The 16,409-nt window shown below is 39.0% G+C and overlaps 1 protein-coding gene across 1 annotated transcript; it reads right to left on the bottom strand.

Moving 5' to 3' along the window:
- Nucleotides 1-1,579: 1,579 nt before the first annotated feature.
- Nucleotides 1,580-10,700, bottom strand: LOC121515829 (dehydrogenase/reductase SDR family member 13-like). Its single transcript, XM_041796782.1, has 5 exons — nucleotides 10,508-10,700; nucleotides 8,823-8,941; nucleotides 8,487-8,610; nucleotides 4,478-4,804; nucleotides 1,580-2,256 (listed from the first exon to the last, which is right to left on the bottom strand). The coding sequence occupies exons 1-5, from the start codon at nucleotides 10,629-10,631 to the stop codon at nucleotides 1,997-1,999; spliced, it is 954 nt and encodes a 317-aa protein (XP_041652716.1). The 5' UTR covers nucleotides 10,632-10,700; the 3' UTR covers nucleotides 1,580-1,996.
- Between the last annotated feature and the right edge of the window lie 5,709 nt (nucleotides 10,701-16,409).

Genomic DNA, 16,409 nt, shown 5'->3' with positions numbered 1-16,409 from the left:
AACATCTGAATTATGCTCTAACGGCTGATAATTTGAAAAATATTCTGTCATTTGCATTAATATTTAGAAAAATAAGAGAAAAAAGTCATTTGCACAGTAATGTGGAAAGCAGTGTACAGTGCCACACAGTTCCAATGAATTTATTCTTTATTGGAATCAAAAGAATTGTTATGAACCACAAAACCACCAACACTTGGCAAAACGATATGAGAAAGGTGAAATATGCAATTACTTGAGGGAAACTGTACTTATTTTTTGCATAAATATGCTTGTAACCAATTGCTTTAATATATTATTCTCTTGTAATCACTTATCTATCATGCAAATATGCTAATTAGAATATTACATGGCCAAAACATGTATCAGGCGCCAGTATTCCTGGTTTAGGAGGAATACAAAGGAGTAATGGTCATTTTAAGGACCTGACGGCTGCCATCTTGAAAATTACACCTTTCTAGTGGTCAAACTTTGGTAAACTTATGTTTTTAAGTACATCTTATACTACTGTAAACCACTGAGAAATGTTTTGTTAGACTTTTTTTGGGGTCAAACCATATATGCAGCTGCCTAATATGAGTGTGATCTCACTCTGTAGATATTTCTTTACTTTGTAGAAAGTTTAATGCGTCTCATCCCCTGCTTAAGTGTCAAAGACAGAAAAGTGCAATGTCAACACCACAAATAGTTGTCAGTTTGTGGTGGCAAACAGAGTTGTGCGAGGGTGGGTAGTATCTGCAGTGTCACTATCTGGAGCTTGCATGTACATAGACCGTGTCTGATGAAGGTGGCAGTGCTCCTTGGGGTAAATGATTGCTGGTGTTACTCTAAAAGCTACAGCTGGAGGGAGGGGCAGGTCGCATTTCATATGAATAAACATAATCAGTGGAGTGCCTTGCCTAAGTTTAAAAATCTTAGAAAAAAAGGCAGCACATCCCAAAATCCAAGTAATCAAAGAAATATTAGGGTTTTTCCACCATAACTTGGATTTTAAGATGTGCAGCATATTCTACAGGAAATTTACTTTAAATGTTGGTCATAAGATCACTCCATGGCCAACTCTGGATCAAACGTTGAGTCGCTATGCCTTCATAGTCTGGAAAAATGGTCTCAATCAGCAAAATAAGCTGGTTTCCAAAATGGTTTTAAATAGGATGTTTTTCACTCAGATTTTTGAGGATGCTAAGCAAAAAATTAACTTTTGATTTCACATTTGATTTTTTTGTATTTCAGGTTGACCACAGGGCTTTAGAACTGCTTTAATGAGCTCCCTAAATACATTACATAGTATGTTTGTAGATATCCTAAAATACACTTTTGTGTTTCTGTTAAACTGTAATTATTTCTGTCTTAATGTACAAATATTTGTGTTTTTAGTCATAAATTAGCACATATTAAGACTCAGAAATGTTCTTCAGGACTGTTTGGATAAGAGCCTGTCTGTTTTGGGATTCTCATTCCTTAACTGTTAAACTTTGATTGATTCAATTTCTGTACTCATTAGCAACTCCTTCCTCAAACAAACCACAAACCACACTTGTAAACACTGAGACTAGAATTTTATTCATGTCATCCAGTTTATTAATAAAGGTTTTATTGTTTAAATGCAGCAAACAATCCTTTGAAATAAAAACAAATCATGCACTAGAGTAAATTGATTCTTTTGTTGATTTGTCATGAATAACTAGAGACAAAAAATGCATTGAAAAAGCTGGGCCTTATCTGGTAATGTTTTACATTTACAACAGCTCTTATAAAATGCTACAAATATGGTCATTATATTATTTGTGCCATAAAAACAGACTGCGTTCTATTAGCTGAATGATTGGTCTGACTTCTTCCTCTGTTCTGTTAGCAAAGAGGAGCGGCAGTGAAGGACTGGCAAAACTTTGCCTCACCTAATCTCACCTGTTCATGAATGCCTTGGGAGCTTCAAAAAACTTCTTGAAATAGTTAATGTGTGGCATTAATGGTGTTATAGTCAGGGATTTTGGGCTTTTCAAGCAAGCCCACAAAACCTCTCGCTGAGCTCCCACAGCTTCTTGGCTGCAGCGTCATCCTTGGCTTTAGCGTACACATTTCTCAAGGTGCAGTTGGAGAAGTAGCGTCCACTCAGAGGTTCGAGTCCCTCCTGCAGAGCACAGTGCAGGGTGGTCTGGGCTCCCTGGACAGTGTTCTTGAAGAAGTATGCAGTGAAGGGCCTCAGACAAAGCTGAAAAATGGAGCTAGTGTTCCTTGCCAACTCTGAGTTGATGGCTCCTGAAAAACAACAAAAAGTTTTAGATGCCTGATCTGCAGCTGCTTCAATCCAATTTGCACATAAAATGCATCCAGATGTGAATTTTTGTTTCCTTGGCAATATTGATGATGCATATTTTGGTATTTTTAAATAACTGTTTGAAAAAAAAAAACACTTTCCAAGCTCAAATCTGTTACATGACCATGATTTGAATTTTTCATACTAAACATTCATCACCATCATTAGCTCATACTTGGAAAAAAAAAAAGTCTGCATATGATGCACACATTAACAACATGCAGTAATTCATCTACAAATCAAACCTCACCAATCTATTAAATGTCAGACTCCAGCTCTTGTTGGGTGTATTATTAGTTATCCTCCCTCTTTTGATACATTTAATGAATCTTAACAACAATAAATTGCACCTCTGTTCAAAATTCTAATGACTCTGAGTGTTAATCAATTAACTGTGTTGCAAATAAAATCAGAAAATAATGCATTCAGTTCTTTAGATTGTATTAATAAAGTTGTCCCTTTAACCAGCTGCAGTATCTTCCATCTCCCACAGTGATGGCAAACAGCTGTGCCACTCCTTTGAATGTCTAATTACAAAACCCCCAGACAGCTCAGTGGACAAGTTAAAAGCAATCTGCATTTTGTGATGATAAACTTTTTTTAAAGATTTTCTGGGCTTTTTTTAATTTGATATGGTAGGACAGCTGAAGAGAGATAGGAAGCATGGGTAGGACACTAGGAACTGATCTGGCAAACAGTGCGTTAAAGTCAATGGCCTCTGTACATGCGCACCTGCTCTACCCACTGAGCCAAACTGGTGCCAAAATATTTCACATTTTCTTTGGATGGTTTACTTTTCTATTGGTGCCAAATTATTTTGGTCTGTAGTTTAGATTTTTACATGATGAATTACCTTTTGACATACCAGATGTTCCTTATTTTCTTTCAAAATATTTCAGTTAAGCACTCTTACATTTAGACAGGACAAGTAACAAAGTAAAAGCATAGCAAAGTGTTTATTGAGAAAATCTCTATGCTCATTTGTTAATGTTAACTGGGTCTCTAACACAGACAGCAACTAAAACCAAGCTCCTAAGTGCAAAAGCCTTTAACATGGGATCACTGGGTGTCAATGAGCCATTTTGTGTATACGCTCTTGCATATTTTTTTTAAATAAACAACTGTTTTTAACACTGTATTTGACAGAATAGAAGCGGTCTCCTACCAATTTGTCATGGTTCAGACCACACTTGAGGAGCAGTGCAGCACTGTTTTAGATAATTTAATAATAAAGCTTAAATCAAGACAAAAAATATATGTTGTAAATAATTTAATAATAAAGCTTAAATCAAGACAAAAAATATATGTTCTTGCATGCATTTCATAACCACACCAACACATAAAGAATTGTTGTATTCTGTCAATACGGACTTAAAACTATTTGGAAATGGAAAGTAATTACATTTCATGTGATTCATATTTCATTAACTGCAGTTAAAGTTAAAAACTATATCTAAAAAAAGCAGAAGAGAGGTAATTAAGAATCTCAGCTGACAATTACTTTTGTTTATTTCTATTCATTTATGTTCATTTTATGCCTTTGTTTATATACAGTAGATTGAGTCAGAAATATGGATGAGAGAGTGGACGTGAGACATGCAGGAAAGGAGCCACTTGCACCCAGGCCTCCGACGTACACCTTAACCACTAGGCCATCTGTGCCCCCTCTTTTGCTTTTCTAAGGAAAATCTCAGTATCATGTGCATCCCCTTATTCATCTAAAACTAAGGGTACACAATCAAATATCACTTTTATTTTTATACTCTCTATGAAAACATCAACACGATGTCTCCTAAAGCTAACATAGTTGAGTATTAAAAGTAGAATACATAAAGATGTATATGCCTGAACACTGAATATTTTTTGTTTTATTCCAATTCTGATCAATATTTTTTATATTGCTTTTATACATTACCTTATTCCATTTACTGTACCTTTAGGCATAGGGACTGACGGTTTTAATAGTCACAACTGTTTTGCACAAAAAACAGCAAATTAAATTTCTTGCACGTGTAAACGTACTTGGCAAAAAAAAAAAAGGTAGATTTAATTCTGATCATTTGAATGCCAAAAATTCTGCCTGCTACAAGGAAAGTAGCTCAAAACTGGTTCCTGCCTCCCACAGACCAAAGCATTTTTGCCTGATAGGTCCAACACACTCACCTGGATGAAGGGTGTAGCAGGTGACCTGGGTCCCTTTCAGCCTCTTGGCGAGTTCGTGGGTGAAGAGGACGTTGCACAGCTTGCTATGGGAGTAAATCCTAAAAACATCTGAGAACAAAGACCCTTGTCCCAGAGCTTTGTGCGTGTTCAGGCAGTCAAAGTCGATTTTCCCAAAGTTATGAGCCAAAGACGACACATTGACCACCCTGCTGGGCTGAGACGTCTTCAGACGATCCAGCAGCAGGTTGGTTAACAGGAAGTGACCAAGGTGATTGACACCAAACATCATCCCAAATCCATCCTCTGTCTTACCCTGCATGAAAATTCCTGGGACAGAGAAAAGAGACATGAAGGAGCTTTTATAATGTTAAACCCCTGTTAATCCTTAAGCTTCCAGCAAGCTCAGAGAATTCAGCTTTTATTTCATTTTTTTTACTCTGATCTTATCTGTCATCTTAATTCAGATTCAATCAGTGCACACTGTGCAGCCACTGGGAATCAGTCTTTCATTATATACAGTTCATTTCCCAGCCTTTTTATCTGCTATATACACAACACTTGTGGTTTCCAAATATTTTAAACTGTAGATCACTAAACCTGGAGTTTCAAAAGAAAAGGTTTTGAAGAACCCGCTTGTAAAACACTTGACAACCGTACTATTTTTTCTGTGCTTAACTGTAACTGTCATCATCATACCTGTGGTGATTGCACATTTCTCATGTTATTTTGAAAAGTTCCTGGGAGCCACTTCCTGCCGCGAGTTTTCTTTGGTTCTCTTTACAGAGGTTGGGCGCACCTGCGCTGATCAGCACTGACACCTCTGCACCTGCACGTCATCACCGCAATCACCACACTCACTCTTAAGCTCCACTCTGAGAAGATGCAGGCGCCAGATGATTCCCTCTCTCTAGTGGTATCAAGGCCTTCTCAAGACTCTCACACGACATCAAAGATTTATCTTTGCAAGTTTTTTCATGTTTGATTGTGTTGTACCCTCATTCAATTCATGAATGAAATGAGACGTGTTTCCAGGAATATGCACTTTAGTGCGTGCTGCTGCATATCATTTGTCTTTATTTAATTTCAGGTTGACCTCTCTTGTTTTGTCAAGTACTTGTCTCAGTCTTTTGTCATGTTCTTCTCTAGTAGACCCCAAACAATGATATCATCCATCATGGTGTCAACTCCTGGTATGTGCTTAAAAATCATGTGAATGGTCTTGTGGTAGACCTCAGGTGCCGACAAGATGCCATATGGCAGACAAAGAAAGCAGTACTTGTCCTCGGGCGTGTTGAAGGTACAAAGCTTCAAACTCTCCTCATCTAGTTTTAGCTGCCAGAAACCAGATGACGCGTCCAGTTTACTGAACCATTTTGCACCAGCAAACTGTGCCATGATTTCTTCTCTGGTTGGTAGTTTGAAATGCTCTCTCTTAATTGCCTTATTAAGGTCTTTTGGATCAAGGCATGTTCTTAACGCACCTGTCTTCTTTTGCACCAGTACTAGTGAGCTGACCCATTCTGTAGGCTCATCAATCTTCTTTATGACCTCCATTCTTTCCATGGGTGCCAATTCCTCTTTCAGCTTTGCCCTGAGGTTGAACGGAATTTTCCTGCAGGGGTGCACAACTAGAGGCACGCTTTCATCCACGTGTCTTTTGTGTTCATTGGGTAGACGTCCAAGTCCTTCAAAACAGTCTCTGTACTCCTCCATGAGCAAGTTGTGATCATTTGAGGTCTCTGACAATGTCACTACAAACACTTTCTTGACCAGACTAAGCTTTTCACATGCACTGAGTCCGAGGATGGGTTGAACCCTTTTGTCCACGTTCAGTAGCTGTGCTTTGATCTTTCTTCCCTTGCTTTTGAAGGTTGCTATGCAGCCCCCTTTTACTGGTACCGGTTCTCCAGTGTATCCTGTCACTTTGCTGTTCACAGGATAGATCTTGCTCTTGACGGTCGGCGTTTTGTAGTCCTCCATAGATAGAAGGTTGGCCTGGGCCCCTGTATCAAGTTTGAATGGTATTATTGTTTCATTTACCTCTACTGGCACAATCCATTCAGCTTTGTCAGTGCTGCTAGTCTGTACACTGTCAACTACAAAGTCCTCCTCCTCTTCTTCAACTGCATGGACTTTCTTTCTTGTCGAAGCCAAATTACAGCATTTGGAGAAGTGGTTGCTCTTTCTGCAGTTATTACATGACTTGCCATAAGCCAGACACAATTTGGGCTTGTGACTGCCTCCACATCTACCACACTTAAACTCAGCTGATTTCTCTCTAGCATCCTTTTGTTTGGCAGATGGTTTCCTATTCTGTTCCTTTTTCACTGCATGTACTGTAGTTTCACCTCTGCGCAGCTCCCTGGCCTGTGCACTGGTTGTTTCTGCAGCTCTACATATGGAGACACATTTCTCTAGCGTCAGTCCTGTCTCACGGAGCAGTCTTTCTCTGAGTGCATTATCCACAGTTCCACAGACTATCCTGTCTCTGACAAGTGAGTCTCTTAGGGCTCCAAATTCACATGGTTTGCTCAGTGTGTGAAGCTCGGCTAGATACTGGTCAAAAGGTACTCCTTGTTTCTGGTCATGGGTAAAAAAAACTTACACTGCTCATACTTAACATTCTCGCTAGGCACAAAATATTCTTCAAACTTGGCCATTAGTGCAGTCAATGTTAAGGTATCTTCATCTAGTTGAAAGCTATTATATATGTCCAAAGCATCTTCTCCTATTACATGCAGAAATATGGACGCTTTCAATTTTTCGTTGTCACCCCCTGCTCCACTCGCTGCTAAATAGATGTTGAATCTTTGCTTAAAGTGCTTCCAATTATCGGCAAGGTTACTAGTTAACTGCATGCATGAGGGTGGACTTAGCTTATCCATGACGACAACAGGTCTGAGTATTGGCACTTCCACGGATTGAATTTCTTCTAGTTGGTTGTGTTCGGGAACTATATTAGCATCCATTCGTGGTGATTAGTCCTCTTCTTCTCCCACAACACCGGCCCATTCATTTTCATCTCAGTCAAGGTAACGTAGCTAGCTCCTCTTGCTATACAGTGCTACTCACTTGACCGGTGACTTTTTTTCCTCAGTAAAGCTCCACTCGCGGTCCTCGTTGCCAGTCACAGATTTTCTCTTTCTCTGTCATCACTTGCAAACGACCACTTCTGACACCATGTTGTACCTTCATTCAATACATGAATGAAATTAGATGTGTTTCCAGGAATATGCACCTTATTGCGTGCTGCTGCATATCAGGACATTTCCGTCAACTGCCTGTCGCTATGTATATCTGGGCATGCGTAACTCTACCGAGCATGCTGGGAACTGGAGTTCTAACGTTACTAACACATAACATCGCAGATTGTGCTTCGACTAATTCGCCTTCTCCTCGTCTTTTCCAGTGCCTCCACGTGCCCTCAGTGCTTCGCTCACCTCTGCCACGACTGCCACACTCTCGCACCGATCTCGAACACAAGACTCACTCACTCTCCTCACTCCTCCTGCCTCTCGTCTCCCTGGAAACTTCACCCACTCCTTGGACCTGGATTCCCCCCTCCCTCACTCCCGTGTTTCCCTCAACAAACTTTTTAAAACTGCTTCATCTGCCTCCGGCTCTGCTCCTGGGTCCACATACAAACCTTTGATATTACAAATCACTACAATACCATTATCATGGTTTTAGATAATGAGCAGCAGTTCTCACCTGGTGGGTCAGGACCCAAAAGTACATTAAGGATGTATTAAATGTGCCTGAAAAAATCTATACAACTTTTTAAAAACATGCTTGTTTTAGTCTGTCCCTTTTTTGCACCATCTGAGCCCCAAACTGTACTATTTTTAATCAAATACATCTGATTGTTGGAAAAATATTAGAAATTTGGGTTGCAATTTCTCACTGAGGAATTGATGGTGGGTCCTGAGGCTCGGCCAGCTGAGAGAGAGGAAGTGATGACATTACAGAACACCGAATAGTTTTATCACCATATAATAAAGAGTCTGACCTGCATTGTTAATAAGGAGGTCCAGTCTAGATTCAGACTCCAGGAAAGTTTCAGCAAAACTGCGAACAGACTTCAGACTCCTGAGATCCAACTGCATGAGCACCACCTGATTACTGCCACTCTCCTGCAGCAGATGTCAAACATTAATTTGATTTAATTTTAGAGATGAAAACAGAAGAAAGCCTGCTTTATATTTATTTCTGACATTCATCTTTTATGATAATAACTATATGAGAAGCATAAACCTTTAACACAAAAAATGTATCCATATGATCATCAGTAAAGAATTAAACAGTGGTCTTGTTTGGGATGTGACTGTAAATCCTTTCTGCTCACCCTCTTAACATCCTCCAGTGCAGCCTCTCCTCTCTGTCTGCTGCGACAGGCCAGAATCACACGAGCTCCTCTTTTAGCCAGATCTATGGCCGTCTCCTTCCCAATGCCCGTGTTACTGCCTACAGGTGGAAAGAAAAAGATGCATGAAGGTGATACATGAAATGTTTAAAACTACATACCTCAAACAGGGCTGTTTGTTCCATATAAGGTGGTTATACCACCAAAAGGGAGGTTTGTTTGTGTCTCAGTGGGAATAAGGAAACAGTACTGGGCGGATTTTCAAGAAAATTGGTGGAAGGAACCAGATCTAAATTACAATTGAGAATGAAGTTTTCCTTGTTTTACAGTTTGAAAAGTTATACCAGTAAAAGCAATTTTTTTTTCGTATGCACTTCTCTGCTTTTCAAGAAAATGCACATTTCATTTAGTGTAAAGATGTTATTGCTGTCTTGAATTCATTATTATTCATTTTATCTCTCTTTTTATAATATATTCATTTATGTTCCATTTCTTGAAGGAAAGAGAGACTTGTGTGAAGACAAAGAAAAGCAGAAAGAAGCAAAAACAATTCCATAAAACAGCTAATTAGACATATATTATGATATTGTTGTTTTTAGTTAGGATTTCAGCTGGACATTCATTTTTTGCAAATAGAAATAGTGTTGGTAATCTTTTTTAAAAAGAAAATGTTAAAAAATTGATTGAATTAATGGATGATCATTTGCAAAAAAAAAAAGAAAAAAAGATTGGAAATGTAGTAGCACACCAGATTTTGTAGGCTTAACTTTTGTTACTTGTACAAGCGTATGATCAAACCTTTAAAGAAGGCAGTCATGTGACTGTTAAAATGATTTCTACTGCAAGCCTGACCTGGAAAATTAATGCACTCACTCTGAGGTACTGCTTATCAATAGGCAATGGGCCTCCCCAAAGGCTGATAAACTTTAAAAAATGTTCAGTTTGCAAAGTGTCAATGACAACTATTAGCCTACTCTCTTTGCTCTGCTAAGCACTGTATGCTTTATTCCTGTGAAGACTTAGGTTTGCCAATAAAAGGTACCGAAACAAAAAGGAATTATTGTCTGACAGTGGAAAGAAAGAGACTACAATACTTCATATATTCTTTATATTTTCAAAATAATACAAACAGATAGGAAATTGCAATAAATCTTTTCAATTAACATTGTTGTTTATGTCAGAAAAATTTTAACATAACTGCACTGAAAACTGGTAACAGGAGCCCCCAGTGAAGTTTTGCATCAGGCATTAAAAGGCACTGTAATCAGCAGTGACTGTACATCTAAACTGTATTCTTCTACAGACGTCTTTTACAGATATTAAACAAAGAAAACAGCAGAATAAAAAAAGCCAAATTGCAGCTGTTGTGAACGAGTTTGCTGAACAAAGTTGAAAGCGTGCACAAAGGCAAAGAAAATGCGTCAATATAAATGCTCTGGATGTATAGCAGTAGGCCTACTTCTGCAAATTAACAAATTAAAAAGTCGTGGTTTAAACTCAGCAGCAGTGGCAACAGATTACGTAGCTTACTGGTATCACTAATAATGACTTGAGTAGTTTCTTGTTACGTAATGTGTTTAATATGTCGCACACATCCGAAGACAAAAAGCGAACCATTGTTAATGAGCACGGCTTACTTTATGTCGTACATCAGACTCGCTCCTTACCTGTCACTATCGCAGTCTTCCCGTGCAACTTCACCGTGCTCGTGCATCTCTTCCCCTTCACCACGATCTCCCGGAAAATATAACCTACACCGATCACGACTCCGAGCACGAGCAGCAGATACATGTTGAAGGCTGAGCGTCACACAGCACACTGAGAGAGTCAGAGATCTCAGGCTCATATTCACACAAACATAAAAACTCCTGGCTGGGTGGGTCATCGAGAGCTCCATTATCGGAATAAAACTGACTGGAAGCAGGGGCGGTTTTAGCAATCTGGAGGCCCAAAGCAAAGACCAAACTTAAGGCTCTTCTTCATGTAGCTTAAAGCAATTATAGAGATCAGAGAAAAAATATTTTATGCAAATTTTTAATGATTACAAAGTGTGACCGTGCTCCAGGTTAGGCCAAATTACCTTACTTATGTTTTGGAAACTAACATTTAAATTTACCCCTAACACACAATTTTACCTTAAAAACTTATAAGACAGCAAATTGGAGGCAAGCAAATCAGAGTCAGAGACAGGATTGAAGCTCAACCAATGTTGTTTATTAAAACAAATTTTAAATTGAGCGACAAGTCAATATGCCTATTAAGTTGTAGAAAAAGATAAGATTTATTATTGACTCTCTTTAAAATATGCAAATGTTAAAACACCACAAAATTGTCTTAATTAGATAAAGATTTAAACCGAACAAATTACTTAAGGTAATTATTGCAGATAAAGGGTGTTCAAGACTCGCAAGTGTGATGGGGGTGCAGACTACTTACACACGCTGGTGCCCACAAGCTGCATGTGGCTCTTTAGTGACCAGTTGCAGCACTTTTAAGGCTTACTTGAAAAAAAAAAAACCTTTAACTAAAAACATTTATGAAGGTAAACACTGTCATCAGTAAAGATTCATGGTCGCATCAATAAATCTGCTTCCCACATGAAGAAGACAGGCTTTAACTTCCACATTTAAATGATTGTTATTTTAAATCCATACATCATTATTGTTGGATGCGCTGGACAGAGGAGCGTGTGTAAGAGAAGGGCGCAGAGGAAATCCGCAGGTGGTGCGTCTTCAGTAAGTGCATTCATTGAGGCAGAGGTCGCGTTAACCGAATATTCTCCATCACTGAGGATGACGGAGGATTTTGAAGGCTGTCCGTCATTTTGACGGACTGGAATGATGAGGATGAGCCTGCATTTCAGCGCACACACTCAGACAGATGCACCTTTTCCATTTTGCACACATGGACTATCAAGGAGGTTATTTAATCTATTAAAAATCTTGTAGCCAGTGGGCTCTATCGCTGACCTCAACATCGTAGATCAATGAAAGTGCGTCGGTCTGCAGGTGTCTCAGTACACAGGTTGGCATGCAGAGTGTTAAAGCCTTTTCACAATGAGTCTTCATGTTGTTCTACTCATGTCTGCACATTGATGCCGAAATTGTCGTTTTATTTCCCATTTTTTTTCATAACAGGTTTAATATTTCGCGAAATTTCCTGTGTCCAAGGTGAATGATGATTGAACACAGTTCCTGCTGCTTCCACCTTGCTTGCTCACCACCGAAACCTCACTTTAAACACCAAATTTTTCTCTTTAATCATGTGGATATCAACCATGGAAATATTGCAGAGAGGTGAGTGAATGACGATTCAGATCAGCGCCTGTTGCTTTATTCTCTCTTGCTCGCTCACCCCTACCTTCTCTCTTTCTCTCTCTCTCTGAACCTCACTTTAACACCATAGTTTCCATGATATCAGTCATGGAAATCTAACAGATAAAGGCATACATCTGTGACCTACTCACAGGTCATAACAGAGACAGAATTAAAAAGTTGTTCTCCATCTCTCCAGCTTGTCTCTGCGCTATGACACATGAGCGTGTGCGGTATGAAGCTCTGTGTCAGGATGGATCCAGTGGGATTTTAAAGGAGTGATGGACAACAAAAAAGTCCAGTGCAACCTCTGCATTGAGGTCTGCTGTCTTATGTTCAGATTGAAGCTTCCCATTTCCTCGTTTTAACTTTTTCTTCAGAAACGCCTGCCAATGCTCTCTCACACTCAGATCTTATAACAATTACGCCGATGTGCGTCATCAACAAGCATAACTCACACAGATCACATGTGAAGATGATGTCATATCTAATATCTAGTGAAATTTGTCCAAACTCGGGTGTTTTATTTGATCTTTAATGCAGTAATGATCATAAATATTGTCAAAAGAGCAGAAATATAAAACCAAAGCTCCAAAATGAGGCAGGTTGAAACAATGTGTCTGGAGAGCTGCAGGTGTGCGGAATGCAAAAGGGTTTTCAACACACTAACTATTATTTTTTTGCAAAGTTAAGGTAAAATATAGGGCTTCAAAAGATCCTAAATAAAGAGCCATTCGGGAGACGAAAGAGCCAGCTCTTCTTTGGGAGCCAAGCCAAAAGAGCCAGCTCTCTGAAAGAGCCAAACTTCCCATCACTGATATAGTAAAATACCTGCTTGTAAATTGAGGAAGTGGGAGGTGCCGTCAAAACAAAGACTGTACCGCGTGACCTAGATCACGGGAGCTGAGTAGGGACAAAAAGGCTGCCGGCTACAAAAGCCAAAGAGCTAATAGACACGACTACGTATGAATTACAGTGCCTGTACAAGTATTAAACCCCCTCGGATGTTTTACCCTTTATTGATTTTATAAATCATGGTCAATATAATTAGACTTTTCTTGTCAAAAAAAGTACAAAAACCTATTTAATGTCAAAATGAAAACAGATTTCTACAAAGTCATGTCAATTAAATAAAAATATGTAAAGTAAAATAAATGACCGCAGACGTCAGCTAAGTGGTCCCACAATTAGTGAAATCTGGATCACCTCAGTACAATGAGTGTATAAAGACACCTGTGTGGTCAAGTCACTGGTTAATCAGAATTTCTGGCTACCATTACACCATGGACACAAAAGTACACCCCAAGTAAGTCAGCTAAAATGTTATTGAAAAGTGTAAGTCAGGGGGTGGATACAAAAACATTTCCAAGACACTGAACATCCCCGGGGTTCATTTAATTCATCATCAAGAAATGACAGGAATATGGCATATGTGTAAATCTGCAACACCCAAACACAGAGCAACCTGACAGAGCTTAAACAGTTTTGAGAAAAATTTCAGTGTCTAGATGTGAAAGCCTGATTGAAACCTATCTCACACAGACACAGTGCTGTGATCGCAGTTAAAGGTGTATCTACTAAGTGTAATAGTGTGTTTTGGTATGCCAGCTAACTTTAAGCCCCTGTTCAATAATTGAGTCTGTATGTTCCACTTGCTGACAGTGAGGGGAGAGAGTAAACAGACTTATCATACTTTTATAATTTTATGTAATACTCAATGATTATCAATCATAACATTGTTGTGAGACTGTTTCCAGTATCAGCAAAGGAGTAATATTTTAAGTGCCTTTATTTTCCTGAGAACATGTTGAGTATTTTGGTCAGTGAACACCTCCTGCTGTGTTGTGGTACATGTGGTACACCTGGACTATTCAAAAAGGACCGTTTACATCCCAATTTCTCTGGATCCCGCCTTCTTTCACACAACATAGAACTCACACTGGAATCTGCATGACAATATAGCCAATACACCTCCCCCTCATCATCCACTGATGTTCCAATATACTCAAATAACTCCTGTTCATTCCACATTCCAGTAATCATCAGCAGAGAGCGGCCTATCTGTAAAACCTCCCACAAATCTTCCATTAACTTCAATAATCTCAGATCTGTCCCTAAAACTCACTTACCAAAAAATCCTACAGTTAATCAGCCCCCCCTTACCATAAACATGGCCCTCTTAAATGTCCGCTCTCTGCTGAACAAGACTTTTATTATAAATGACCTGATTTTAGAGCACAAAGTTGACTGCTTATTTTTAACTGAAACATGGCTGGGTGCAGATGCACCAGTTGTTCTCACTGAGGCCTCCCCACCTGATTTTAACTTTGCATTTTCAACTAGGAGTGGTAAAAGGGGAGGTGGTACTGCTTCTATTAGTACAAACACTTTGCCAACCAAACCTATTTTATTTGAACATTACACAAGTTTTGAATACCACTCTATTGTTTTTAACAACCCTACAATTTTATGCGTGACAGTGTACAGACCACCAAAAAGGTGCAGTCTTTTTATCCCACAATTTTCAGAGTTTTTATCAATTTTACACAATTCTTACAATATGATTATTTTAATCGGTGATTTTAACCTGCACATAGATAACATTTTAGACCCTGTTGCAAGTGAATTTTTAAATATTCTTAACTATATGGATTTTACTCAGCACGTCATGCAGCCAACTCACAACAGAGGACACACTCTGGACCTGGTCATCACCTATGGCCTGTCCACCAGTGTGTCCTCTGTTGTTGACTTGGCTGTCTCTGACCACTACTGTGTGTTTTTTAATATCACCATTTTTATCCAGCGGGAGACCTCTGTGAGAACTGTGAGGAAGCGTCATCTGACCCCTGAAGTGGCTGCAAATTTTATTCAAGTTTTAGAAAAATATCCTCCAGTTGTTTTACCTGCCCCCTGTGATTTTATCGTTGATAATTTTACCAGTAGACTTCAATACGCACTTAATTCAGTTGCTCCACTTAAATTGAAAAAGGCTTGCCCTAAGCCTATAGCCCCATGGAGAAATGAAGTCAAAAAACTGAAAAGAAACTGCAGAGCGGCAGAAAGAAAATGGAGGAAAAGTAAAATAACAGTAAATTTTCAAATATACAATGAACATCTAAAAGCCTACAATTATGCAGTCAGAAATGCCAGAAATTCATACTTTGCTAAAATAATCACAAACCATAAAAATAACCCAAAAGTTCCCTTCTCCACCATTGACCATCTTTTTAACCCTGATTTTATTCAACTTCAAATAACTCCCACAAACACTCTCTGTGAGGAGTTTGCAGCCCACTTCGGGGGAAAGATTGACACTATCAGATGTGATATTTTATCCAGCCGAACCTCTGCTTTTAACACGTCTGAGTGTTTATCTTTACCAGAGGAAACACTGGACAGTTTTGTCCTGGTTAATGCTGAGATGCTTGATGAAGTTTTCTCCTCAGTGAAGCCCACCACATGTCTTTTAGATCCAATTCCAACCTCATTTTTTAAGTCATTTTATGGATCTTTTAGAGATGAGCTTTTAAACATGATGAACTGTTCACTTCAGACGGGGGTCTTTCCCGCTGCCTTTAAAGCGGCAGTGGTGAGGCCCCTGTTGAAGAAGAGCAATTTAGATTTTAATGACTTTAACAATTACAGACCAGTGTCTAACTTACCATATCTAAGTAAAATTTTAGAGAAACTTGTTTTTATTCAGCTGAATTATTTTTTAGACACACATGGTATTCATGAAGAATGTCAGTCTGGTTTTAGGGTAAACCACAGTACAGAGACTGCCTTGACAAAGATTTTAAATGATTTTAGATTAAATTATGATTCACAAAAGGTGACGGTGTTGGTTCTGCTGGATCTAAGTGCTGCCTTCAATACAGTAGACCACACTATTCTTTTAAATAGACTCAAACATCTGGTCGGCCTCTCTGGTACTGTACACAAATGGTTTACTTCCTACCTCACAGACGGAACATTCATGGTAAGTGTAGACACATGCTCCTCCAAAGTCCATAAAATCACATGTGGTGTGCCCCAGGGTTCGATTTTAGGTCCTGTGCTTTTTAACCTGTACATGCTCCCTCTTGGCGGTGTCATCAGGAGACATGGAATCAACTTCCACAGTTATGCTGATGATACACAGCTTTACATCTCCATGTCTCCTGATGACACCAGGCCAATGGATGCTCTTTTTAACTGCATTTCAGATATCAAATCCTGGATGGCAGAAAACTTTCTCCAGCTTAACCAGGAC

The sequence above is a fragment of the Cheilinus undulatus genome, linkage group 2 (genome assembly GCF_018320785.1).
Source record: "Cheilinus undulatus linkage group 2, ASM1832078v1, whole genome shotgun sequence".
Taxonomy (NCBI): domain Eukaryota; kingdom Metazoa; phylum Chordata; class Actinopteri; order Labriformes; family Labridae; genus Cheilinus; species Cheilinus undulatus.
The sequence above is the reverse complement of the archived record's forward strand: the minus strand, read 5'-3'. Positions and strand labels throughout refer to the sequence as shown.

Excerpts from the sequence above, each read along its gene's own strand:
- LOC121515829 (XM_041796782.1), bottom strand. The coding sequence starts at position 10,631 with ATGTATCTGCTGCTCGTGCTCGGAGTCGTGATCGGTGTAGGTTATATT. Across the intron at positions 8,942-10,507 it reads GAAGACTGCGATAGTGACAG|GCAGTAACACGGGCATTGGG; the intron begins GTAAGGAGCGAG and ends TTCCACCTGTAG. Across the intron at positions 8,611-8,822 it reads CACTGGAGGATGTTAAGAGG|GAGAGTGGCAGTAATCAGGT; the intron begins GTGAGCAGAAAG and ends CATCTGCTGCAG.